The sequence below is a fragment of the Thamnophis elegans genome, chromosome 13 (genome assembly GCF_009769535.1).
Source record: "Thamnophis elegans isolate rThaEle1 chromosome 13, rThaEle1.pri, whole genome shotgun sequence".
NCBI classification, from domain to species: Eukaryota; Metazoa; Chordata; class Lepidosauria; order Squamata; family Colubridae; genus Thamnophis; species Thamnophis elegans.
In genome coordinates this window covers 680,257-707,225 of record NC_045553.1, presented here as the reverse complement: position 1 = coordinate 707,225, position 26,969 = coordinate 680,257, and the positions used below count along the sequence as shown (strand labels likewise).

At 51.5% G+C, this 26,969-nt stretch overlaps 2 protein-coding genes across 2 annotated transcripts; one reads left to right on the top strand and one right to left on the bottom strand.

Annotated features, from left to right (window-relative positions):
• Positions 1-5,627: 5,627 nt before the first annotated feature.
• DAO (D-amino acid oxidase) lies at positions 5,628-11,947 on the top strand. Its single transcript, XM_032229184.1, is given in 12 exon segments — positions 5,628-5,679; positions 5,682-5,820; positions 6,983-7,097; positions 8,405-8,481; positions 8,622-8,696; positions 9,548-9,602; positions 9,836-9,940; positions 10,479-10,561; positions 10,944-11,061; positions 11,238-11,336; positions 11,441-11,605; positions 11,809-11,947. Coding segments are annotated over 11 exon segments (1,050 nt in total). The 3' UTR covers positions 11,573-11,605; positions 11,809-11,947.
• A 79-nt stretch (positions 11,948-12,026) lies between these two features.
• SVOP (SV2 related protein) lies at positions 12,027-26,048 on the bottom strand. Its single transcript, XM_032229183.1, has 16 exons — positions 25,903-26,048; positions 23,181-23,341; positions 22,970-23,055; positions 22,596-22,694; positions 21,321-21,392; positions 20,962-21,086; positions 20,676-20,739; positions 20,274-20,399; positions 19,938-20,066; positions 19,449-19,522; positions 17,696-17,772; positions 16,838-16,945; positions 16,006-16,117; positions 15,804-15,885; positions 15,589-15,678; positions 12,027-14,810 (listed from the first exon to the last, which is right to left on the bottom strand). Exons 1-16 carry the CDS (start codon positions 25,935-25,937, stop codon positions 14,619-14,621), a joined length of 1,632 nt encoding a protein of 543 aa, XP_032085074.1. The 5' UTR covers positions 25,938-26,048; the 3' UTR covers positions 12,027-14,618.
• Positions 26,049-26,969: the final 921 nt, after the last annotated feature.

Genomic DNA, 26,969 nt, shown 5'->3' with positions numbered 1-26,969 from the left:
TAAGCCTTTTCCGCCCCGGAGGGGGGGTACGAAACCAGCATTTATGGACAACAGGCGGCTTCTTCTCCCAGCTCCCATCCTGGGGGAGGGGGTCTGCTTTTGGGCCTGCCCTCGGAGCGGTGGGCTTTGCAAAGAGCTGCCTCTTTGGGGTCAGTTTGGCTGCTTGCTAGAAACCGCCCAGGCCGTCGCTTCGGTTCCCTGCAAAACGTCTGGATGGAAACGTGTCACGCAAAACCCAGAACGGCTGGCAGAGGTGGAACGAGAGCGCCCTCCGTGGGCCAAAAGGGACAACAACACACCAATCCACCCTTTGGATTAAGAGAACACCGGCCGGCTGGCAGTGCAGCTTCAGGCAGGACACCACCGTTCCCGACCATCAGCTGGTGGACGGAAGATCTGAAGAAGGACCAGGGGCTTCCATGGAAGCACAGATGCCATCTAGATGAGAGCCAGTGCCAATCTGCTGCCCTATCCCTTCCCCTGGCAGAGATGGGCAGCTGATCTTTGAATGGATGTCAGCAGGTAAGTGCGGGTGAGCAGACAGGACTCGCTGCATGGGGGCAATGTTGGAGCCCCCCCTCCCCAAGGCTGCACCCCATTTGCAAGGTCAAACTTTAGCCCCTTGGACGGCCCAGCTGTGAGGAATGTTGCAGCCCTGAATTCCCCTCCTGGGGATTCGCCTGAAGTCCTTTTATACTATCCCTCTCTTCCACTTCGGGCTGCTTTTAAAGTGCAAATAAACCACTGCTGTTACATATAGGCGACAATAGCCCCCCCCCACACACACACACAAACACACACCCGACAAACCGAGGTTGTAAAAACAGTGCAGAATAGCCAACAGGACCTCAAACTGTATCCCCCAAACCCAGGAAGATTTTTACAAAGGAACTTGATTCTTCTTCTGAAAATGCAATTCTTTTCCACGAAAATTTCTGCCATCTGACCCCCCCCCCAAAGCCTGGGGGGGGGGGTTAGCGCAGAATCTGAGCACGCGGGGAGTGCTAAGCCAGCCCCCCCCCCCGATGTAGTCCTGCACCTCTAAACGTGAGCTAGCCCAGCTGTTGGGAGAACCTGATGGCTGTGACCGAAACAGCACCCCCAAGGTTTGCAAGGAAGACGGGGGCGAGGACTGGCTAATCCATGCGTGTGGCCCCCTACCAGTTCCCGAGCCGATGCCAGGCGGATGAAAGGGGGGGGGGGAATGGTCGTGCCTACCGTTAGGTTGAGTTTGCGTTCCTCATCGCTGCCAATGTCCAGCTGTTGGGGGACGGGAGGGGGAAGCAAGAATTAAGCCCCCAGCACAATCTCAGCCACACTTCCAAAGAGCTGCAAAGAAGGACGTATTTCTGGGGAGGGGGGCACCTACCTTGGAGAAACGCTGAAGACCCCCTGGAAGGTAGGCTAGGCAGACGGGGGCAGCTTAAGGCCATCCAGCGGGATTTACGGGGCCCGCTACAAGCCTGGTCCCCTTGCTCCCCCAGTAAAGGGGGGCCCACGTCTCCCATCATCCCCAGCCAGCTTGGCACTGCTGGGGGAAGAGGCCAAACCCGTCCTGCTCTGGGCTCCTGCGGTCATCATTTCCCCATGCATTAAAAATAAAGGCTGGCATCGATCTGCAGAAGGGCTCCTGCCCGTCTCGGAGGCTTTAACTCTCCATTTGGGGCAACCGTGCCTGGCCTCGGCCCCCTTGGAGCCCTGGGTACGTTTATTCCCCCCCCCCCTTTTGGTGATGGGCAGAGAAAGGTCAGAGGGCGATTTAAGCGGTTTTGTTTTCAGCTCCCGAATGTGACGAACGGTCACAAAGTAAGGAAGCCTTGGGAATATGGGAGCAAAGTCACCAGAAGGGTTTGGGAATAAAGGAGGGAGAGGCCCCCCCTCCCATCCCGTCCAGAGCCCCTCACCCCCAAGCTGCCTGCAGGGAGCCCCTCTACCCTCCCTCCAAGCGGGCAGAGCCCCACCAGGTCCCACCTGATTTTAATCCAACTTTCCCAACGGCAGACCCCCCCCCACGCCCCTCCTTGCCCCCCCAGCGCCCCAAATCCTAGCCAGAGCAGGAAGGGTCGGAGTTAGAAGCCCACCCACTCCTCTCACTTCAAGGCAGGCGGAAATCCCTGCTCTTTCCCCGTGCTGAGCTCCCCGGGGGCAGACCCTGCCCCCCCCCAGCCACCCCGGTGCCCCCAGAAGCCCGCTCCACCCCCTCCCCCGCGGGAGTTTTCCAGTGGGAACCAGACCCCCCCATCCCTTAAAGGGGCCGGCTGTCCGAGTGGGGGGGGGTCGCAGTCTCCGCTGCCCCTCCCTGCGAGCACCCAGGAGGGGAGGGGGCGGCCAGGGGGCTGCAGAGGGTCCCGGCTTGAGCTGGGGGGGGGCAGAGGGGAGCCGGGGGGCTTGCGGGGGGGGGGGGGTGGGTGGGGGGCGTCCCAGGGGAGGGGGAGAGGGGTGGGTGGGCCGGGGGGTCTCACCTCGCTGGCGCTGGCGAGGAGGAGGCGGCGCTGGGCGTGGGCGAGCGCTGCAGGGTGACCAGCGCCATGGCGGAGCGGCGGAGCGCGGGCGGCAGCCAGGCCGGCCGGGGAGGAGCCTGCGGGCGGCGAAGGAAGCCGCCTCGCGCCCGGGGGCCGCCGGAAAGGGCTCGCCCCGCACCCGCCGAGGAGGAGGAGCAGCAGCAGCAGCGGCAGCAGCAGCGGGCAGCCCCCAGCCGGTCCTGCCGCCGATGGCCCCGCATTGCTCCCCAAGGAAGGAAGGAAAAGGAGAAGGAAGGAAGGAAGGAAGGAAGGAAAAAGAGGAAAGAGAAGAGGAAGGAAAAAGAAGAGGAAGGGAGGGAGGAAATGAAAAAAAGAGAAGGGGAAGAAGCACATGGAAGAAAGAAGGAGAAGGAGGAGGAAGGAAAGAGGGTATGGAAAAAGAGAAGGACGGAAGGAACTGGAAGAAGATAAGGAGGAAGAGGAAGGAAGGAAGGAAGGAAGGGGATGGAAAAAGAGAAAGGGAAGAGGAAGGAAGGAAAAGGAGAAGGAAGGAAGGGAAGGAAGGAAGGAAGGAAGGAAGGAAGGAAAAAGGAAGGAAGGGGTGGAAAAAGAGAGAAGAGGAAGGAAGGAAAGGAAGAAGAAGGGAGGGAGGAAGGAATGAAAAAAGAGAAGGGGACGGAAGAAATGGGAGAAGAGAAGGAAGGAAGGACAAAAAGGGGAAGGAAGGAAAAGCAGGAGGGGATGGAAAAGAAGAAGAGGACGGAAGGAAAGGAAGAAGGGAGGATGGGAGGAAGGAAGAAAAAGAAAAGGAAGGAAGGGGTGGAAAAAGAGAAAAAGAAGAGGAAGGAAGGAAAAGAAGAGGAAGGGAGGGAGGGAATGAAAAAAGAGAAGGGGAAGGAAGAAATGAAAGAAGAGGAGAAGAGGAAGGAAGGATGGAAGGAAAAAAGGGGAAGGAAGGAAAGGAGGGGATGGAAAAAGAGAAAGAGAAGAGGAAGGAAGGAAAGGAAGAGGAAGGGAGGAGGAAATGAAAAAAGAGAAGGGGAAGGAAGAAATGAAAGAAGAGGAGAAGAGGAAGGAAGGAAAGAAGGAGGGGATGGAAAAAGAGAAGAGGACGGAAGGAAAAGGAGAAGGGAGGATGGGAGGAAGGAAGGAAAAAGAAAAGGAAGGAAGGGGTGGAAAAAGAGAAAAAGAAGAGGAAAGAAGGAAAAAGAAGAGGAAGGGAGGGAGGGAGGGAATGAAAAAAGAAGGGGAAGGAAGAAATGGAAGAAAAGAAGGAGAAGAGGAAGGATGGAAGGAAGGAGGGGATGGAAAAAGAGAAGGAAGGAAGGAACTGGAAGAAGAGGAGAAGAGGAAGGAAGGAAAAAGAAGGGGGAAGGAAGGAAGGGGATGGAGAAGGAGAAGGAAGGAAATGGAAGAAGAGAAGGAGAAGAGGAAGGAAGGAAGGCCCCGGTGGGCTTATTTCCCTGTTAGTTTCACGGAGAAAATGCCTTCAGTCCTGTTCCCCCCCCCCCCAGTGATGCTTGGTGGAAGTAGAGGCAGGCGACTGGTTCCCCCTTTCCAGGGTGCGACAGCTCCCTAAATTCTTGACTTCAAATACGGGGTCTCTGCAGTTCTCCCATGGGGGGGGGGGATTGTCCCCACAGCTGCGCAGGAGGCGCTTGCAAGAAATAGGGGGAAGGTGGGGGAGAGGAGTGCAAATTTCACCAGCAGCCCCCATCTCCAGAAGGAGGGCACTCAGCAGGGTAAGGAAAGGAAGGAACAATAGTGCCCATAATCCACAGTACGGCAGTAAGACATCTGGCTCCAGATTGCCATTGGAGCCTCTGTTATTTGGAGCAACGAGAGACACAAGGAAGATCTTGGGGGAATTTCCCCAGATGTAAATGAGGTGCAGATGAGAAGTTGGGGGGGGAGATAATTATTGGGGCGTATTCACTGGATACGAGAGCATCAATTCAAGATTCGTGGGAGGAAATTGACGGATGATAGACAGGGCCTGGGGGAAAGGAATGTTTGTTAGATACGGAAGCCTGGTCAATTCTGACTTGAGTTTGCGGAGCGTCTTGTAGGGTGTCCGACAGAACTTTCTAGAAGAATCCTTCTTTTCGTCTTGCAGTTGTAAACCGAGGTGCTCCGGACGGGACGGAAGGAAGTTTAGCTGAGCTCTGAACATCCCTGTCCATCTCGGCTCAAAGAGAGTCCAGCCATGGTCAATCAGACAACCAATGGACGGTGACACGCCGAGTAAGAACTTCACTCGTTCGCTTCCCTTTGCCTTGAGGACACTTTTGTGCCAGAGAAGTTGCTGGACGCAAGAGGTCACTCCTGATCAGGAAAGCCGCCTCTGGTGGGCCTGGCCAGGGCCTCTGAGTTACGCCTCACTTCTCTCGGCCCCCCCCCCCCCCAAAAAAAAAGTTCCTTGGCACAGGAGACACCTAAGCTCCACCTTACGGCCTCCTCGTTACCCTGCTGGAAGGACCTTTGGCCAAGGCATCAACTCGCTCCCAGTTTCTTCCTGCAAAACAGCTTGTGTGAGGAAGACCGTCCTGGGCCTCTGGAATTGCCACGGTGAGAAAGTTCCCTCTCTCTTTGGGGCTGTGAGATTGAAATTAGGACAAAGCAGTTCGGGAGGGAGGGGGGGATGTAGCTACCTGGGGATGTGGTCTTGCAGAAAATCGCACTCTGGAGATTTTGCACAGAGAGAGAGAGAGGGGGGAGCTGGCCTGCCGGACTAAGAGGGTCGATGTCCAGCTTTTTTTCCCCCCCAAGTGAGGTTTGGCAGCTCTTAAAAGAGTTTCAATCTTTTGCATTGATTGCAAATCGTTACAGAAAGAGCATTTGTTGAAGCGGGGGAACTGCGGGTGGGGTCTTCCTCCCCCTGAAAGCTTAGAGCAGGACGTGGGCAACCGGCTGTGTCCAGGGGGAATCACCCCAGCCGAGAATTCTGGCCCCTGGCCTGGACACCAAGGTTTCACTGGAGGGACTGATTTGCAGCAGTTGGGGCGGGGGGAAGGCTGGAGACATCCGCGGGCAAAAAATAAATAAATGCCAGGGCCCATTTTGCACCCCCAGAAGAGAAAAGAAAATGGTATTTTCCTTTGAGATTTGTTGCTTTTAGGGGGTGCAAGAGGGTCTCCCGTTGTGCCCCTTCCAGAGTTCTTGGCCATGCGTGTCGCCGTGATTGGGGCTGGGGTGATGGGTCTGTCCACAGCCCTTTGCATCACGACCGATATCACTCGGCTGAGCAGCCGCTGCAGGTGGAGATCTACGCGGATGAATTCTGCCCCGGCACGACCAGCAGTGGCGCCGCCGGCCTTTGGCAGCCCTACCTGTACGACAAAGGGAACACGCAGGAAACGTAAGAGCCAACGCCCGGCTCCCCTTGGGAAGGGACGGATGAGGAGTCCCCCACCCCCTGCGCCTTTCAGGTGACCAGGGGCTGAAGCCTCCCCCCCCTCCCCCTCTGACCCGTGGCACGACAAAACCGCGCTCGACTAAAGCGCGCCCGATTAAACCGCGTCGCTGATGTCATCAACAGGGCGACAACAGTGAGCGCGGAGAAAGAAGGGCGCTTTAAATAGCGCTTTGAAAGCAAGCCGATTCAAGTTAAGGTTAGGGTAGGTTTAGGGTTAGCTTTAGGGTTAGGATTAGGGTTAGGTTAAGGGTTAGGGTTAGGGTTAGGGTTAGGGTTAGGGTTAGGTTAAGGGTTAGGGTTAGGGTTAGGTTAAGGGTTAGGGTTAGGGTTAGGTTAAGGGTTAGGTTTAGGGTTAGGGTTAGGTTAAGGGTTAGGGTTAGGGTTAGGGTTAGGTTAAGGGTTAGGTTTAGGGTTAGGTTAAGGGTTAGGTTTAGGGTTAGGGTTAGGTTAAGGGTTAGGGTTAGGGTTAGGGTTAGGGTTAGGGTTAGGGTTAGGGTTAGGTAAGGGTTAGGGTTAGGGTTAGGTTAAGGGTTAGGGTTAGGGTTAGGTTAAGGGTAGGTTTAGGGTTAGGGTTAGGTAAGGGTTAGGGTTAGGTTAGGTTAAGGGTTAGGGTTAGGTTTAGGGGGGTTAGGTTTAGGTTTAGGGTTAATTTTAGGTTTAGCGTTTACAGCGTGCTTCTGTCTCCGTGCTGTTGTCGCCCTGTGATGACGTCAGCTACGCGGTTTCGTCGAGCGCCCTTTAGTCGAACGCGGTTTTGTGGTGGAACCCCTCTGACCATGCTGGCTAAGGAATTCTGGGAGTTGAAGTCCAAGCCTTCCTTGTTTTTCAAGGATTCCTCGGTGGAAAGTAAAGTGTTCAGTGGGTTAAATGTGAAGGGAACCATAAACAAGGTAGGTTCCCTCCCCCCCCCCCTTTTTGCCCTGGTTAAAATTTTTTTACAACCAATCTACTGATGGAGGAGAATGTGTGGCAATGTTCACACGTGGTTCCTCTGAAACCATTGCCCCAAATACATCTCGGCCGTGCCTTTCCGCAACTTTTCTGCCCGCCCAAAAGTTTCTCTCTTGCAATGTCGCCTTGTCCTCTCTTATTTGATCCTCTGCAGGATCTGGAACAAAGAGACTTTTGATTATCTGCTCCGACATGTCAATTCACCGGAAGCCAAGGAGATGGGGCTGTTTCTGCTCTCCGGATACAACCTCTTCACACGACCGGTTCCCGTAAGTGGCTGGCTTAGAGCCGAGGGGGCGCAGTGGTTAGGGTGCAGCACTGCAGGCCAATTCAGCTGACTGCTAGCTGCAGTTCGGCGGTTCTAATCTCACCGGCTCAAGGTTGACTCAGCCTTCCATCCTCCCGAGGTGGGTGAAATGAGGACCCAGACTGTGGGGGCGATATGCTGACTCTGTAAACCACTTCGAGAGGGCTGAAAGCCCTATGAAGCGGTATATAAGTCTAACTGCTATTGCTATTGCTATCTATCTATATCTCTCTCTGTCTGTCTGTCTGTCTGTCTGTCTGTCTATCTATCTATCTATCCATATCTCTTATCTATCTATCTATCTAGAGCCGAGGTGGCACAGTGGTTAGGGTGCAGTACTGCAGGCCACTTCAGCTGACTGCTATCTGCAGTTCGGCGGTTCAAATCTCACCGGCTCAGGGTTGACTCAGCCTTCCATCCTTCCGAGGTGGGTGAAATCAGGACCCGGATTGTTGTTGGGGGCGATATGCTGACTCTGTAAACCGCTTAGAGAGGGCTGAAAGCCCTATGAAGCGGTATATAAGTCTAACTGCTATTCCTATCTCTCTCTCTCTCCCTCCCTCCCTCCCTCCCTATATCTATCTATCTATCTATCTATCTATCTATCTATCTATCTATCTATCTATCTATATCCGTCTGTCCGTCTGTCTGTCTGTCTGTCTGTCTATCTATCTATCTATCTATCTATCTATCTATCTATCTATCTATCTATCTATCTATCTATCCATATCTCTTATCTATCTATCTATCTAGAGCCGAGGTGGCGCAGTGGTTTAGAGTGCTATACTGCAGGCCACTTCAGCTGACTGTTAGTTCTGCAGTTCGGCTGTTCAAATCTCACCGGCCTCAAGGTTGACTCAGCCTTCCATCCTTCCGAGGTGGGTGAAATGAGGACCCAGACTGTGGGGGCAATATGCTGACTCTGTAAACTGCTTAGAGAGGGCTGAAAGCCCCATGAAGTGGTATATAAGTCTAACTGCTATTGCTATTAGAAACGCCTGAGCTGTTTCCTCAGGGCAAGCTGGTTCCTCTTTGGAAGGGACTCACCTGGAGTTTTGCTTTTGAGGATTCCCGATCCCTTCTTCCTTCCCACCTTGTGACGCAAGGAGCAAAGAGGTTTCCAACTGGTGGGAAAATACATTCGGGAGTGTTGACGTCAGGGACTTCTTGATGGTGGGGCCGCTTTGCCAAGACTTCTGGTTCAAGACTTAACTTATTTGTGTAAGATTCTTTTCCTCCCTCGTCTTACCTCGGTGTCTTTCCCTGCAGGATCCATCATGGAAACATATTGTCTTGGGATTCAGGGAACTGTCCCAGAGGGAGCTTGAGCTGTTCCCCGGCTACAGGTATTAGGCGGCCTCCCCTCTTGCACTGGGCACCTGTGTTTCTCAACCTTGGCTCTTCGAAGATGGGTGGAGTTCAACTCCCAGAATTTGCATCCCTATTTTTTGTTTTGTTTTGGTCTCTTCTTTTTCCCTAATTTCAGCTTCGGCTGGTTCAACACGGCCCTGATCTTGGAGGGCAAATCTATCTCACCTGGCTTACCAACCAGTATGTATGAGTCTTCTTTTTCTTGCTCTCTACGTGTGGAACTCCCTGGGTTTTAGGTACCGTGTTTTTCGGACTATAAGACGCACCGGAGTATAAGATGCACCATGATTTTGAAGAGGTAAATTTTAAAAAAAAGGTTTTGCATTCTGCAGGCCTCCCAAACCCTCTGAACACCTCATTTTTTGTGAAAAACGGGGCATGCAGAGATTTTGAGAGGCCTGCAAAATGCTCCTGGAGGCAGAGGGGGCAAAACCTAGCAAAAATGGCCATTTTTTTTTTTTTGCAAAAAAAGGGCATGCAGAGGCTTTGGGAGGCTTGTAGAGTGCTCGAGGGGGGGGGGCAAAAACAGGCCATTTTTTTCTTGTTTTTTGCCCTCCCCAGGCCCCAGGAGTACTTTGCAGGCCTCCCAAACTCTCTGCACAACCATTTTTGTGAAGGTGGCGGGGTTTGGTAGGCCAGAAGTGCTGTATTCAGTGTATAAGATGCACCTAGATTTTTACCCTCTTTTGAGGGGGGAAAAAGGTCTGTCTTATACTCTGTAAATACGGTAGTTTGGATTTTACTCTCATGGTGACCGTGGATGGCTGGGAAAGCTGGTTGGATCCTTGGATTAAATCTTTAGTCCACGTGGTAGCCTTGATAGACAAATTGGAAGCCTTGTCGTTCAGCTAATGATGACTGGCTGGCCTCAACCTTCCATACTCAGAGGTGCTAATATCGTGAAGAAACTAGTTGTGGATGGAGAACAAGGAAGAACAGTTGCCTTCAAGCCCTGCTGTCCCATTTAGTCCCAAACCCCCAGAGCCAACAGGGATGTCTGTCCAAATTCTCCTTCTGACAACCCTCCATTGCTCTTCAAAGGTTGACCTCGCGGAAGGTCCAATTCTTCTATCGGAAAATCAAGTCCTTCCAGGAGGTGAGTCGGGATGGACGTAGAGCTGGCCCAGAAGGGTGGAAATTGGAATCCGGAACACCCAGAGGGCACCAAGTTGAGAAGATCACTCTAGGCCAGTGTTTCTCAACTTGCCCAGCTTGGAGATGTGTGGACTTCAGTTTGGGAAACGCCACTCTGGACAGGCAGAGGCGGGAGGGGTCTTTTATTCCTCCAAAACAAGATGGAGAATCAATCCACTTGTTCTCTTCGGTTAGCTGACCGCTGAAGGGGTGGACGTGGTGGTCAATTGTACCGGGATTCGTGCCGGAGAGCTACAGACTGACCCTGAGCTGCGTCCAGGCCGAGGACAGATCATCAAGGTGAGGCCTGGGGGAGCTGGGACCACAGCGCCGGTGGAGGGAAGCTGTGACTTGGCCTAGTAGTGGGATGTTGAGGAAGGCTAGTCTCAACCTTTCCAGAAGGCCCTCTGGAGACAAGGAGGGAGGGAGAGGCAGGTGCTGTTTAGCAATAGCAGTTAGACTTATCTACCGCTTCATAGGGCTTTCAGCCCTCTCTAAGCGGTTTACAGAGTCAGCTATTGCCCCCAACAACAATCCGGGTCCTCATTTCACCCACCTCGGAAGGATGGAAGGCTGAGTCAACCCTGAGCCGGTGAGATTAGAACCGCTGAACTGCAGATAGCAGTCAGCTGAAGTGGCCTGCAGTGCTGCACCCTAACCACTGCGCCAACTCGGCCGGATAGAGATGGACAGTCATTTAAATAAATAGATATAGCCTTCGTGGTCCCAACAGGCCAGGAGAATCAGAGGAATTGTTTCTTCGTGCCGTGTGCTGGCAGGGTGCACCAGCTCCCCATCTGGCTCCTCCCTGACCTTCCTGCTTATTCTGGATCTCTAGGTCGAGGCCCCCTGGGTGAAGCATTTCATCGTCACCCATGACGTTGACGCTGGGATCTACAGGGAGCCCTACATCATCCCCGGGTAAGGAAAAGGCGGTGGAGCGTGGCAGAATGATCAAGGTGGATCCAACTAAGTGGGACGTCAAGAGACATTCCAGCTGCATCTCCTGGGATCAGGCCTTCTATTGGAATCCGGTAATCCGGTGTTCTTAAGATTGAAGGGAGGTTCCCGCCCTCTTCTGCTGGTATCCTTCTGTGAGAAGGGAAGCTGCCTCTCACTTGGGGGCTTCCAAGGGGTGGGACTGGGACCACGGGGGCTCAGGATGCATGCAGGATCACCATGCAGGAGGAGAGCTGTAACCTAACCCGCCTGGAGGGTGAGAGGCCGAGTGGGGAGGGGGGGGGCAGGTCCTGATTTAAAATCCTTCAGGACTGACTGCTCCTCTTTCCTCCGTTCTTTGCAGGAGCCGCACGGTGACCCTGGGGGGGATATTTCAACTGGGGAACTGGAGTACGGAGAACAACGCAGAGGACCGTAAGAAAATCTGGGACGGATGCTGCAAGTTGATGCCCAGCCTCCAGGTAGATCAGCTTCTCCAAGACGGGGCCAAGGCTCTTGTGAGAAACACCTGCGTTCTCCCCATTTCCCTGGACAGAGAAGAAAGTCCCTGTGGCAACTCATCCGGGGGTGTTCAGTGCCCCATAGCCTGCGGAAGCCTTGGGGGCTGAGAATAAGCTGCTGAATGTCATTCTTCCAGGAAGCCAAGGTGGTCGAAGAATGGAGCGGTTTGCGCCCATCACGCCCGGCAGTCGGCTGGAACACGAGACCGTTCGTCACGGGGTGCTCCGATCCGAGGGTAGCTGTTTTCCTGAATGAAAAGGATTCCGGCAGACATTGCAAATTCAGGGTCTCACATCTCATCATCGGCGTCTGTGCTTTGAAATTCCCTTTCTCTTTCAGGTGATTCACAATTACGGCCACGGAGGGTTTGGGCTCACCATTCACTGGGGGTGTGCCATGGAAGCAGCCAAACTCTTCGGGAAGATCTTAGAAGGCCAGAAGTTGACCAAGCCTCCTCGCGCACATCTCTGAACAAGGGCAAAGGTGTTGGAACCCCTTCTGTGTGTAGGTCTAACTTCCCCCCCCCCTTCTGTCTTACAAAGGGGAGCTAATTTTGTCAAATTTGGGGGTCTGGTTCCTTAAGTGTATTTATAACGGGAGCCCCCACTTTGGCTGTGTATACAAAGTATATGAGACAGCCGTTTGGGATAGGTGAGGTGTTCCAAGATTTGTGAAGCCATTCCCTCTTTTCTTCCAACTTGATTTAGGTTTTTGGTACCAAAAAAAATATGTCCCAAATGTTGATGGAACAACCATGGGAAGCTGCAGATGGAAAATTTGTAAGATCAACAATTGCATGGATTCCCAAGTCTTAAGTACAGATAAACCTCAAGCTTTCCACCTGGATGCTGGGTTTTATTCAAATATGTTCAAGCAGAGGACAAACCATCATTTGAAAAGAGTTAATGTTGGATTCTTTCTTCCGAGCAAGAAGTCGGTCCTCCTCCTGCTCTGTGGGTTCACACAACTTTCTCTTACGCTTCCTCTTTTCCAATCACAGCTACAATCTAGATTCTCTTTGCTTCTGGTCTCTAGTGGAGTTCTCCTCTTGTTAAAACGTACAAAATACTTTGAAGGCAGGTTTGATTGAGCCTTTATTTATGTTTACTTAATTACTTTCTTAGCTAACCTCTTTTTTTTTAGCTCTTACAAAAATATGAGGCTGATTCCAAGCAAGCTCATTACGTAGAATGAGATTGTCCGTCTGAATGAATTCCACCCATCTCCAGCGGCTTTTCACGGGTTCCAGCTTCTCATTCTGGGCTTTGCAGCTCCAGAGAAGATGTTCCCCTAAGGCAGTGGTTCCCAAACTTGGCAACTTTAAGACTTGCAGAGCTGGCTGGAGAATTCTGGGAGTTGAAGTCCACAAGTCTTAAAGTTGCCAAGTTTGGGAACCACTGCCCTAAGGGCACCAGAGCCGTGGTGAGTTCTCAGCCTGACGCTTTGGATGGACGCAATTCTACTTTTGAGGGAGTGAGAATGCCATTAATCCTCCTCCTTATGGAAAAAACTACTTGTTTATTCAACATAAAATATCCAGGGTGGAATTGCACTGCCTAATGGTGTGTAATTGACGGGAGACGGATGAAAATATAGTACATGAAAAGCCCAGGATACAGAAATCGTCACGCGTCACAGTTAGGAACTGTACATCCGAACATAGCAGACACTGAAATAAATTCCCCTCCGACCCCCAACAAGTACAGACACCGTCCCACACAGCATATACAGCGAGCTCTCCCCAAAGCTTTGCCAGTTAAGGAACTGGAGACCCCCCCCTCAAGAGTCCCAAACACCACAACTCAATGTCAAACGGTATTGTTCCTTCTTCTTCTTTTTTTAATGAACACACCCACAGACCTTGATGTGTGTAGAGCCCTATCTTCGTTACATACGTTGGTGAATTTCTGGTATTAGAATGCTCCTCGGAGATGAGGAGGCCAAAACTTATTGTCAAAAGGGGGGGGGGGGGAGAAAAAAAAATGACAGCGCAGATTTCCAGGCTCAACAATCGGAAGCTTGCAAAATCGGTTTGCATCGCCAGGGAAAAATCTAATCGGTTTAAATAGCCTGTGATGGGGTTTGGAAGAGACCACCTCTCTTTCGATCGTCGCCATTATTGTGTCGGACCCACGGAGCTGCGCTAGCTGTACAAGTAATTTGCACAACGAACAGAACTTACCTACAGTTTTTAAGTAGCAGTTGCTAAAGCTCCCGTACCCCAGAAAGCCACTCAGACCCACCAGAAGATAAGAGAATTCTTCAGAGGTCAAGCGCGAGTGGTCGCACAATTAAACCATCTTAGTAGACGCCGCTGCATGTCAGAAGTTGCCCGCATGAGCCTCTGGCACAGCTGCACACAACCCACATCGTAGCTATGACAGCCTCCTTAAATACCCCCTTCCCAGTCCACAGGATGTTTTTCCCCCTTAGCTGAGCCGCCCAGGGACTTCTAGGCATGGCGGAGAAGAAGAGGGGGAGGAAGGAGGAGGAAGGTCTAGGAACGGGGTCCTCTTCCTCCCTACGAACCTTTGGCGTTTGTGGGGTGACCAGCGACAGAAAGGAGAGGGTGAAGCTGGATGTCTCTGGAGGACCACCACTGGGGCATGCGCCCATTCTTAAGAACCCCTCTGTTGGGGAACGTGGATATGAACCCATCAACATTCTGAGTTGCATGAAGAAGGGATCTAGTTTGACCTGACAGAATCTGCTCCCTTCCATTTTGCTAAATTCAAGAGAGAATTTTTTTCCCCTGTAATGACCTCACCACGCACCATTTGCTAAACCTACAAGACTTTCCCCCCCTCTTCCTGCCTCCTGAGAAAAATGATTCAGTCTCTGGGTGACCTGCGTGGGCGTTTCCTGCGGCACAACCTTCCTTTGGAAATGGGGCAGTCCTAACCGACTGCCGTGTTTCCAAATTTCCTTTTTTTTTGCGGGATTGACTTCAATATCCAAGGAAGTTCTCCGTCGGTGAGAGGAACAGCGTTTATCCGAACGCCTGTCCACCTTCACAATCCCAGTTGCCAAGGAGATTCAGCTAAATTAGCGGCTTGTGGGCCTTGACAGTTCAGGGTTGATAGAAAGAGTGCAAGGCTGCTGATCGATTCACAAGCGCCTTTGAGCTACTCTAGGCGTGAGTACACATACACATGGGCCCGTTTGCTTCTCAGGGTTGAAGACAAGAGCTGCCCTGTGAAGAATGGAGTCCTTGAAGGCATGGTAATTGCTTGGTGTGAGATGGAGAAGTTCCCTTGGCAACCGGAACAAAAACTTGGTTCTCCTCTTGTCTAATGTCCACCGTGAAGAAATTTGGGGCTAGATCTTTCCATGGTGACACCACATTCCTCTTCAATGCACACACAAACACACTTTCATCTCCCAGATGGAATGTCTCTCCTTGCACACGGGGGTGGTGAAGATGCAAGTAACAAGGAACCTTCTTTGGGCCAAGGATGGTAGTGAGATATTGCACTTCTCGGGTGTTGGGGGTGTTGACTTCCTCCAGGTGGGGCAATCACCCCTGGGAGCCAGAGTTCGATTGGGGGACCCCACGCCCAAACATCTCCTGCCCCCACTCCTTCTGGGTGGACTCCTGGAGGCCGCGGCCTCTGGTTTCGATGGGAAGCAGGCAGGAGGCCAAAGCTGCCAGGATACAGCACCCGCTGTAGACGATGAGCGTCAAATAGACCGAAGACTCCAGCATCACCTGGAAATGGAGGTAGAAGAAGGTCAGCAAAGAAGGGGGCCCTTGCCATCACTCGGACAAGCCCTCCAGGCTTGGTCAAATCCCCCAGGGTTAAATTAGGTTAGATGGACAAGCCAAGATTTTGGCTGCAGTTGGTTAGGGGCCTTGTTATTGCGGTGATTGGGACTTTGCAATACTATTGTGACAAAGACAAGGATGATGGCTTCCTATCAGTCTAGGTAGGTGAGGCTCAAGAGCCGAGATGGCGCAGTGGTTAGGGTGCAGTACTGCAGGCCACTTCAGCTGACTGTTATCTGCAGTTCGGCGGTTCAAATCTCACCGGCTCAAGGTTGACTCAGCCTTCCATCCTTCCGAGGTGGGTGAAATGAGGACCCGGATTGTTGTTGGGGGCGATATGCTGACTCTGTAAACCGCTTAGAGAGGGCTGAAAGCCCTATGAAGCGGTATATAAGTCTAACTGCTATTGCTACGGGGAACTGCCCACCTCATAGCTGAAGAACTGAGAAGATAGGCAACCTCATGATACTTAGCCCTTTGTGTATGTCCTCACAATTGTGTTGTTGAAAGGGTCTTCAGAAACATAGTATATTGGGGACTGAGAAGAAGCTTAAAGAACGTCTCGTGAACCGAGAGGGTTGTAGCAAAGCTAGCATGAAGATCCTGCCACTGCATTGCTAGAGTTTCCCTTCAGAAGTCTGCAGATTCACTGGGATGTCCCAGGACAGGACTGGGTCAAGGCCAAGCCCCGAGTGGCCGCTAGGAGGCATCCTTGCTTTACCTGGGCGATGAAGGGTGTGATCAGGGCACCAACTCTGGCCACTCCGCTGCATGTCCCCAGGCCCAGGGCGCGGGTGGCGGTTGGGTAGACCTGTTGAGAAAGCCATGACCGCCTTGAGGCTCCCTGCCCTCCCTTTCGCTTGCTGGCGGCTGCTTGGCCACACCCTCTTCCTTGGGAGCTCCAACCCCGCTCTCAGCTGGAGAAGAGGCACTTACCTCAGGGGTGTAAACATACGCGGCCTGGAACCCTCCCGAAATAAAAGCCCTGGCGATGAAGAGCAGCACGGTGAGCACCTTCCTGTATCAAGAGAGGGGGGGCTTGCTTTCAGAGACCCAGCCCATGGGCTGGGGGCTTCCCCTTGCAGCCCCATGGAGGAACCTCAACGGGGTGGGTCTTCTCTGGATCCCCTGGACTCACCTCCCGACACAGAGGAAGAGCAAAAGGCTGCAGAAGGCGAAGACCAGGAAGGAGAGCGCCATCGTCTTCTTGCGGCCGATCCGGTCAATCACCCACAAGGTCACAAGAACCCCTGGAGGAGAAGGAGAAGCAGGAGAGGAGCCTTCAGGCCATTTCACCACCACCAGGGTCTGGGTGTGAGGGTGAAACCTTCCAGGTTGCAGGAGAAATGGAGTCGCCTTCCCCATGGGAGCGTCCGGCCAGCCACCGGTTCCAGGTTGGGGGGTTATCAACTTTTCTGAACTTGCTGGACAAATCAGGTCAAAGGACATCTTATCTTCCCCAGGAGCCATTTCTAAGAGCAGAATTTGCATGGAGTGCCCGCATCTCCAGGGCGACAGCCCCACGTTAGATGGTTTCCCTGACGTCAAAGGAAGACCTCTCATTTCTCCTCGCAAGCTCTCCTCAAAAGACTTTGGGGTGACCTGGGAGAGTGAAGTGGGGGCCTCAAGGCCATAAGCCCCATTTCAATAGAAACGGGATAGAAGGAAAATTCCAGAGGCCAATATTTATTCTTAAATTGTGTTCAGCATCTTGGGTAATGCAGATAAATCTTAAAAATACGTTGGCAGCACCTGTCAGTTTTAATCGGGCGTGCGAATAGGGGGCCAGGGACCCATTGGATTCATACCTGAGCGCTTCCTTCCCGACCACCATGGGGCCAAAAGGACGAAGAGGAGGGTCAGCATAACGCAACGCAAGATCCTCCTTTCATTCTGGTATCGTGCCACCTCTTGCCCCTTCCCCAGTTGCAGACCCCCGTGGGCATCCCTTCCCCCTTCCGGAGGTCTACCTGGGAACTCGGAGAGAGTGGTCCAGAGCAGATCGATGTAGTCCTTCTCCGTCAGAAATTCACAGGCTAGGCTGCATTTGGCCTTTACCGTTTTCCTCCTGCTGGACACTTGGGTGGAGAAGGAGAAAGAGAGGACGGGAAGGAATGGGGGTCTTCAGCCCCCACCCTTTGCTGGATAGCCAACCTTGTGCCCTGAGACCCAGTTGTTCTCTTTTGCTCACTGTTGGCAGAATCCCCCCCACTTGACCATCACCAAGTTTGAGCCACCAGATGCCCACAGGGTGACCAGCCCACCCAGTACAGATTTTAGGGACCCCCCAGGGAAATGCTCATGCAACTAGCCCTTCCAGGCATTGAGGAGGGGGTGGGGCTGCTGTCCATCCTAGCAGGCCACTGGCTGAATGGACATCTTGTCAATGGTCCTTCTTGACCTCAACTGAAGGACCAGGTAGAAACATCCATTGAACGAATCGTCCCCAATCTGTTGCTGGACAGGACAGAGGGGGCATCCGCTTAGTTTAGTGGAAACTTCAGGGATTAACTCCAGGCCAGGACCTCCATACACTTGACAACTTTTAAGACTTCAACTCCCAGAATTCCTCAGCCAGCTATTAAAACATGGTGGCCTGGACTGGAGAATCAGCTGGGAATCAGAAATATGGCAGCCAAGAATGGGAAACGGGCAGCTGGTGGAAAGAGCAGCATGAAGAGGTGATGCTGCTGGAGGGCAGAATAGATGGCCACTGAGGTGCCCCCCTGAGGGTCAGGGCAACCATGAAACTCCAATGTCTTCTCTCGGAAGAACCCTTTGGCCTGGCCTGAGCGTATCATCCCGGGCGTATTTTCTGTTTGACTCACAGCTGCAAAGGTCTCCTGCTTGGAATAGCTCCGTGGTCAGCAGGACGAGGCCGTAGTAAGAAAAAGCATTGGAGAACCTGTGAAGAGGGGAAAACCTTCAGAAAATGAGATGCCCTCGAAAGGGAGCATAGAAACGGTTCCACCACAAAACCGCGTTCGACTAAAGGGCGCTTGACAAAACCGCGTAGCTGACATCATCACAGCGCGACAACAGCGTGGAGAAAAAAGCACACTGTAAATGCTAAACCTAAAATTAACCCCTAAACCTAACCCCCCTAAACCTAATCCTAAACCTAACCCTTACCCTAACCCTAACCCTAACCCTTAACCTAACCCTAAACCTAACCCTAACTCTTAACCCTAAACCTAACCCTAACCCTTAACCTAACCTTAAACCTAACCCTAAACCTAACCCTAAACCTAACCCTAAACCTAACCCTTACCTTAACTTGAACCGGCTTGCTTTCAAAGCGCTATTTAAAGCGCTCTTCTTTCTCCGCGCTGGCTGTTGTCGCCCTGTTGATGACGTCAGCGACGCGGTTTAATCGGGCACGCTTTAGCCGAGCGCAGTTTTGTCGTGCCACGCATAGAAACAACAACGGTCGCGTGGAAAACAACGGCTATCGGCACCCACGAGAGCTCCTATGCCATCCAGTTGCATCTCACTGCAGGGGAACCGAGACTTGCTCTGAAATGGTCCCCAGGTGTTCTGCATCTGTCTCGTAGCAAAGTTATTAAACTCTGGTGTAACCCCCTCCCCTCCTCACCTGGGAGACTTCAGCAAGCTTTATTGATTTCTTACTGCTGCATGACTGTTTCTTCACTCAAGTTTTTACTATTCAAAACGTCTTGGTCCATTGATCAGGTGTGCAGTAAATCCTTCCAGCGTTGGTCTGAATAGGCGTCCACAGGACTGCCCTGCAGTGAGACCTCTGGATGAGGTCCTTTGTGCTGAGGGGCACCCTAGGACACTGCGCTCTACATGGGGCTACCCTTGAAAAGCGTTTGGAGACGACAGCTAGTCCAGAATGCAGCCGCGCGAGCGATATTTGGTGTACCAAGATACACCCATATTACACCTGTCCTCCGCGAGCTGCACTGGCTGCCAATTGGTCTCCGGACGCAATTCAAGGTGTTGGTCATTACCTTTAAAGCCCTACATGGCTTAGGACCAGCCTATCTGCGAGACCGCCTACTGCCACACACCTCCCAACGGCCGATAAGATCCCACAGGGTGGGCATCCTTCGGATACCGTCAGCCGGACAGTGTCAGCTGGCGGGCCCCCGGAGGAGAGCCTTCTCTGTGGCTGCTCCGACCCTGTGGAATCAGCTACCCCCAGAGGTCCGGACCTCACCCACTCTCATGGCCTTCAGGAAAGCCATTAAAACCTGGCTGTTCCGGCACGCCTGGGGCTGTTGACCTTAGTGTTAAGGTCCAGTCCCGATTAGAACGTATGTGTGTGGTGAATTTTAAACTATTTTTTTTTACTTATTTTGCTTTTCTTTTTCCTTCTTCCGTTGTAAGCCGCCCGGATTCCTCCAGGATTGGGCGGCCTATAAATTTAATAAATGAAATGAATACCTGGCCCCATAGACCTACAACGTCTCAAATGACTAGGGTGGACGGAGGGTCCCGAGGGAGCTGCTTGTCAACGGCCAGACCTCCACTCCCTTCAGCCAAACTGCCTGTAGGCCACCAGCCCACCTGGGGTGAGGGGCCAAGCCAGATTTCCAGGCAGCATTGCCATCTTACCAGATAAACCACAGCAGAAGCGTCGTCAGCCTGAATTGCGGTGTGAATAAGTCCCTCATTTTCCCTCGGTCTTCCTGTTTGGAAACAATTTGTTCGGTGCTGTCTCTCAATCAACAGCATAAATTCAGGTGCAAAAGGGCAGCTCCAGGTTCTCCCGGGTGAGTCCTGGAACCGGGAAGCCACACAGGCGAAGGATTGCAGCTCACCAACCTCTGAGGTTCATGGCATGAGCGAGGAACGCGGTTAAAAGTGTTTGCCAGCAACTGCCAAGTATGAAACGCGAGCCCTGTTTATGGCGATGCTAAGTTCAAATGCAACGCCGTCTTTTTCCCCTGCTGGGGCCCTGTGGATCTACTGCTGGTGGGATGTTTCCTCAGCAGTTTAGAGAAAGGAGGGGGTAGAAAAATAGTCGAACCAAACCGTCACGAAGGCAAGTGGTCCCCATCCTTTCCTCCTCAGGATTTGGGACAGTCCTCCTTCCAAACTCACCTGCCTAGACATAATCAGCTTCCCCAGAGGCATCGGGGCGCCGTTTTCTGTCGCAATCCTTTTCAACGTAGCAAGGGCCTTTTCTTGGTTACCGGTTAAGACATCGTACCGGGCACTTTCCGGCAGCCACTGCAGGAGACAAGGAAGACCGTGAGATGTTGCCCAGCCTGAACCTCCTATCTTGTCAAACCTGCCAGCTGGAAGCCAAGCGGGGTGGCAGTCCGACACTTCTTGAGGACACGAGGCTGGGGAACATCTCGAAGGCTTAGGCTATCTAACTACCCAGGAAGGGAAGTTATCTCGTGTGCAGCCAGGGACCCCAGAGAGAATACGTACAAAGCACAAGATGGCAAACAGCATCAGAGGCAGAGCTGAAAGGATGAGCAGCCAACGCCAGCCGAGGGTGGGCATCACGAACACTGCCAGGAGGACTTCAAAGACCGTCCCGATGGCCCAGAAGACCTGTCCATGGGAAGGAGGGGGAAAAAGGAAGGGTTATTCCAATGGATGAGTTCCATGTCAGCAAAGTAGATTAACTGCCTCGGCTTCCGATGGCCACCATTGGCGGGAAATCTGTTCGGCGTGACTTGCTCACTTGGCACACGCCCAACCAATGTGGCAGCTTTGGAGCCACAAACAACGAAACGGGACAGTGATGTGTGGACCCTGAAATCTCTACTCCTCAGCTTTTCATTTTGGATTGCTCTGTCATCCGAAACCCGGCTCTTCCTCACTCACCTCAATCAGCAATATGCACTTTGCTCTGGATTTCATGGGGAGGAATTCTGCGTATAATGTTACCCTGGAAAGAATAAAGATATCAAAGAGGCAGCGTGACAACAATATGGCTTCTGCTCTCCAGGAAAACTTCACAGCTTTTTATTGAAGCGCCAGTGAGAATGTTCAGAACAGCCTTATCCCGGTTGGGTGATGGATTCAGAACTGGGGAGCCATGGGAAGATGGCAGCCATTTCAAGCAGGCCTCTCCAAAAGTCCTGGACAAAAGAGGGGGGGATATACTTACGACTGAGGGACGCCTCCAATCCCAAAGCCCACCAAGCCCCTCAGGACCAAGATCCAGCTGTAAACTGGTGCAAATCCACTAAGGACTCCGTAGTACAAGGTCCAGAGCACGCTGATCTTCAGCCCCTGCGCGGAAGGAAGAAAGCAAACTTTACTGCTCCCAGGACGAAAACCCCAAACTTTCCCCTTAGGGTGAACCTGCAGAATATATAGGAGATAATCCCTGGGATTGCAGATGGGGATTGCAGGGGACTGAGAAGGTAGTTCATACACCTGGAAGGACGCTAAGCAGAGGAATGAGGGTTTGGCGTTTAATGCCAGGGGACCAGCAAATGTCCCAGATGCGCGTGGGAGACTTACGGTTTTTCTGCCATATTGGTCTGAAATATTTCCCCACAGTGTGGAACTAAACATCATTCCCAGGAAAACCACCTGCAAGGAATGGAGAAAATGGATTTGCTGGGTGCCGGCTGAAATGGGGGTTTCCTAAGAAGACAAGCTCCTAATGATGAAGGCGAGGTGGCGCAGTGGTTAGGGTGCAGTACTGCAGGCCACTTCAGCTGACTGCTATCTGCAGTTCAGTGGTTCTAATCTCACCGGCTCAAGGTTGACTCAGCCTTCCATCCTTCCGAGGTGGGTAAAATGAGGACCCAGATTGTGGGGGCGATATGCTGACTCTGTAAACCGCTTAGAGAGGGCTGAAAGCCCTAGGAAGCGGTATATAAAGTCTAACTGCTATTGCTATTGCTAAGGAACAAGATGCTTAGCGAAGAGACATCCCACAGACTCTCGGCACAAGAATTTCACAGGAGCCCCTGCCGTGTCTACGGTAAACAAACACAATTTATCGATGTGTTTTTGAATGGATCCTCCACCCAGCTCTAATGGTCTCCTTCTCGGAGCGTTAAAAACCGCAAGAGAGAATAAAGGATAGAAGGTAACAGTAAAGGAGAAGGAGAAAGACAGAAGGATCAGCTAAGTTGACCTTCAAAAATATCAACACAACACAAATATCAACAACATTCTGGCCTTCAGGAAAGCTGTTTTGGCCTTCAGGAAAGCTTATTGTTAAGGTCCAGCCCCAATCAGAAATGTATGCGTGTTGGGAATTTTTAAACTATTCTTTCATTTTGCTTTTCTTTTCTCTTTCTTTGTAAGCCTCCCGGAGTCCTCCGGGATTGGGCAGCCTATAAATCTAATAAATAATAATAAATAATAATAACACAACATACTGGGGTGGTAGGTGAAATTCATTTATCAGGAGAAACATGACAAACAATCCTTAATCACTTTTGACTCATTCAATTCAGTCCCTTATTTGTTCAAATGTATCGATAGTCTTCTATGGGCCCATGGCTTCATGGAATGGGATTACCTGGAGGGAATCACTCGGGTAATTCTATGCACGGGATAGAAACTAACATTGCCATAACCGTTCTCATTGCCATGCATAGGAATGTCTACAGTTTACTTCTAGCAATGTCAAGAATTTTCATGCTCCCTGCTTTATTAAACCTACTTGCTGAAAATAGTGGGCCTTTCCCCCCCCCCCGCCCCTGTGTTAACATCCCACGGGGGAAAACAAGGGGAAAACCCCTTAGAGGATATAGGAGGAGCTGTGTGGTATTTTCCTACCGATGTGAGCAACGCAACCTGCCAGGTGGGTAATCGCCACTCACAATGAAGCTGAGGTGCCAAGATGCTCAGAATCATCATTTCCATGGCATCAGCCATCTGGAAGTGAAAGGAGACAATGTTATCAACCCTTCGCCAAGGTCCTTCAGAACCGACGTGCCCCATGGCCTAGGGGCCAGGGATCTCCAAACGTGGAAACGTAAGAAACTTAAGTCTCAGAATTCCCCAGCCAGCTAAGAGGGGTTGAAGTCCACAAGTCTTAAAAGTTGCTGAGTTTGGAGACCCCCCTATCTAGGTGGACCAGGAAAGCCCAGCCTTGCTTTGATCTAATACTTCCCAAGAACCCATCAAGATTGGCAGAGCCGTCTACTTGCCCATGCTAAGCCAGTCAGGACGGAGAGTTTCCACTGGAACTTGCCAAACCCAATTGCTTCCACCACATCTTCCACCATGAAAGTATCTGCAAGGGAGAGAAGGAGATTTCACTTCTCACAGTCCCATCTCCAGATTGCTTCCATGCACTGGGCTGCCTATGACCCCTTTGCTTTTTTTCCCTCAAGGCCAAGGGCCAAGCGATCCACTCACCATCAGTTGGGTTGGCAAACTCCTTTGGCACAATGCTTCCATCTTCCAACTCTACAGCTTCTAAGTCGGTCTGGACACCCTCAATCTGGACTTCGTGCTCTCCTGACACGGCATCCTCTTCGGATCGGGTGCTTTCTCCTGTCCGGCGGAACTTGACGACTCTAGCAAGAATGGAAGAGATTCCGTGGAGGTTGGAAGAAACCAGAATCGGCGCACCTGGCTTAGCACCTCTGTTTGGTACCAGACATAAGCTGAGGTCTTCTGCTGGGGAGTCATAGCAAGGTCTTGCCCGGAAGTCAGATTTTTCAGAGAAAGTTTCTATCTTTGTTTGAAGGAAGTTGTGCCAAAGGGCGTCTCAGAAGTGATAGCTCATGAAGTCAAAGAAATATGCAAGCTATTTAATGATGGAGGATCTTGGTTGCTTGCCAGAAACTAAATCTGTTTTCCTGTGCAGATGGCAATGAATCCAGCAAAAGCTACCAGGTCAGTAAGTGCTGGGAATGCAAATATATCTCTGAGATCTCAGACAATGGCACTTTGGCTCCCAGCTGGCTAAATAAATACATTTGACACACACAAATATGAAGGGCCTGCTGTGGTTCCTTTGGGGATATTCAGAGATTAACAAGCATCTCAAAGAGAATATTTCATATTTCTTCAACCAAGGAGCAGAATTTATGTTGCACTGCTAAGTCATATGCTAGGGGAGCTTTTGGGTGGATGAAGTGAGTTATCAGTATTTTGGTAGTTTGATAACAACCAAGATATTGGGTTTGGGTTAGGATTGGGACAAAGCAGAGGTAATAAGGATAAACATTACAGTGGAAGAGAATAATTGTAGCTCAGGGTTGAACTGTGGAGTCTTTGGTGCTCTCTGAACTTGGTGATTCTCTCGCCAATGTTTCATCACCTGACTAGGTAACATCATCAGTGCTAAGGATAAACGCTGCTTTGCTGCCTGGATTTGAAATCATCGTGGCCACACATGATTCCATCCTGCTTTTTGAGCGCACCCAGAACCTGGAGCCTCTAAAGGACTGTAGGGCTTTCATGCTTTCCATCTGTGGCTGCTCTTCATGCTTTGCCCATTCATATTTCATCAGCATGAATTATTCAAGAAGCTGACAGACAGACAGACCCCTTTTAGCAACAAGGGAGCTTCCATTTGCAGGATGGAAAAGCGGGGGGGGGGAGCAAGTGCTTTATGGAGACCCCCTGCCCAGGAAATGTTAGGCTGCACTGACCAGACTGCCACACCAAAAGGACCTTGATCACTCCCACAAACTATATGCACCTTAATGAAACCTCTCAAAAGAAGAGAGGAGTAGCTACGTGGCAGAAATATTGAGTCCATGTTAAATTGCTTACCAATTCCAAATACTCTGGTCATAGGAAGCCCACACTGAGTGTTTCCTGATCAGTCTCGTGCCTCCCCCATGGCCAGCCTGCATATTGAACAATCCATCAACTTTATCCATTCTGAAATCTTAGAACTGGACCCCTCCTCACCTCCCTCATTTCACCAAGCAAAGTGGGCTGCAGCTGTCACAATGTGGCTTGGCCTACAGGGGGGATCCTGAGTGAAGAAAAGGGTAGGATTGATTCCCAGAACTGAATCAGGCCCTTCTGGTTCTACCTTGAGATTTTTTTGGGGGGGGGAGGGAGGAGGAGGGGAGAGGTTTGAGCGGGGCAAGATCCCGGTTCCCTGAAAGGGTTAGACTTCAGGAACGGTGCTCTGCTTTCTCCCCACTACAGAAGCTTTCTAAAGACTCTCTCTTTCTGGGATGGGAAGCATCTTTTAGAAAGTAAGACACTGCCTGCCAGCCTTAACTGGAGGGAGCTGGAATGAAAGGAAACGGAGCCATCCCACGGATGTTGGAGAGGAACTGTGCGTAAATAGGCTGTGCCTAGCAAAGCTCTTGGGCGCCCGAGTTGTCTCCGTGGGATGCATTTGTATGCACTGAAGCACCTCGCAGCTCTGAAAAGAGCTAATTAAGCCAACATGTAAAAGGCTCCTTTGCCCAGAGAATCTTGCAATTTGATCTGTGCCTGATCCACCAGCCGACAGTTCAGCAAAATAAAAGGTTATTTCTTTGCAGAGCCAGACTGTCACAAGGAGGAATTCAAATTCCTGCAAATGTGTGGGTGTCTCTGCTCACCACACGTATCTGAGGTGGAAGCATAAACTACCCCCCCACACCTTTCTGCCTAGCAATGCCACGCATATTCTCCCAAATCTTTCAAAGCCTTCCTCCTGCTCCTCGGATCTCTCTGCAAAACCTGTAGTTGCAGGAAAAAGCAGAGGAATTCCTAGCCACCCCCATTCTTGCAGCATTCAGGAAGGGAAGGAAAAACATGTCCGGAATCTAAGATCTTATGTTTCCATGATCGCAAACATTTTGGCTGGGTCGAAATTCTTAAATCCCCCTTCAGAAAATAACATCTCCTACAAAAGGCGAAAGTGTTGATCCTGGGAGAAAGCAAATGACGTTTTGGGCAGGGTTCCCCCTGCAAGGACCCTCCACTTGGTGGGTCTACAACTCTCACCCGCCAGCGATGGCTGGGAAGACCGGAGCGCTCCAGTCCCAGGCCTCCAGAGGGTCCCAGCTGTGGGGGCGGGAAGGGGACCTTGCAAGCAAGGAATTCGGTGCAAGGCACAGCAGGGCTCTTTGCAAAACCCCCTCAAGGAACTGGGGCGCTCTCCCCACCCCGGGTTACTTACGGCAGCTGCCTTAGCTGGAACAAATCTTCCTCCATTGCAAAGGTGTGGCTGGAGGTCTCATCGCTCTTACATGGTGGGGAGAAGCAGGTGATTTCAGGAGGTTGCCTAGTAGGACAGCTCCCGTTGCAACCAGCCAGCCTGCGCGATGCAAATCCAGGAGGAGGAGGCGAGTCCTGTACCAGCAGCAGCAGCAGCGGGGGAGGGAGGGGGGCAGCCTTGAAATCCTCCCCTTTTCCTCGCTGCCTGCTCTCAGTTCGCTTCGCTGGCTGCAGGGCAATCTTCCATCAGGCAGGGATTATTAGAGGAAAACCACCCCAATCTAATACCCGGTGGGGTGAAAGAGATCCACACGATGGACCCAGCTCTCTAAAGCTCCTCCTACAGCTGTAGGGGTTTGCTGCAAGAGATGACTAAGAAGAGATTTCTTGCTGGGCTGGAAGGGATTCTTGGGTCCAGAGCTGGGAATTTAAGCCATGCATCTCTGCTTTCCAGGAGCAGCTGAGCAGTGGACGAAGCTCCCATCTTTTGCCACTCTGGTAGCCTTCCAGGGCTGGCTGTTGCAGGTGGAGTGGTTGAGATGGACGGAATTGCAATAAAAATATAAGCTAAAAGTTTGTTTCTCCCCCCCTTTTTAGCAATAGCAGTAGACTTATATACCGCTTCATAGGCCTTTCAGGCCTCTCTAAGCGGTTTACAGAGAGTCAGCATATTGCCCCCAACAATCCGGGTCCTCATTTTACCCACCTCGGAAGGATGGAAGGCTGAGTCAACCCTGAGCCGGTGAGATTTGAACCGCTGAACTGCTGATCTAGCAGTAGCCTGCAGTGCTGCATTTAACCACTGCGCCACCTCGGCTCTTTTTAAGTTGTAAGCCGCCCTGAGTCCCCCCAGGGAAAAGGGCGGCATATAAATAAACTTAAATAAAAATAAAATAAAAAAATAAAATAAAAAAAGAATTTTAGAAGGAGCTAAACTCAGTTCAAAAAGATGAATTCATGTAACGCGGGCATGAAAAGAGACGGGGAAGAGCAAATAGAAGGAAAGACCAGGAGGGTCAGACAAGATCT

Bases quoted from the DNA above. Each gene is read 5' to 3' on its own strand.
- SVOP (XM_032229183.1), bottom strand. From the start codon at position 25,937: ATGGAGGAAGATTTGTTCCAGCTAAGGCAGCTGCC. The intron at 20,067-20,273 runs GTACGTATTCTC...TGTCTCCTGCAG, and splicing joins TGTTTGCCATCTTGTGCTTT to TGGCTGCCGGAAAGTGCCCG. The intron at 16,946-17,695 runs GTGAGTCAAACA...TCTCCACCCAAG, and splicing joins AGCAGGAGACCTTTGCAGCT to TGTCCAGCAGGAGGAAAACG.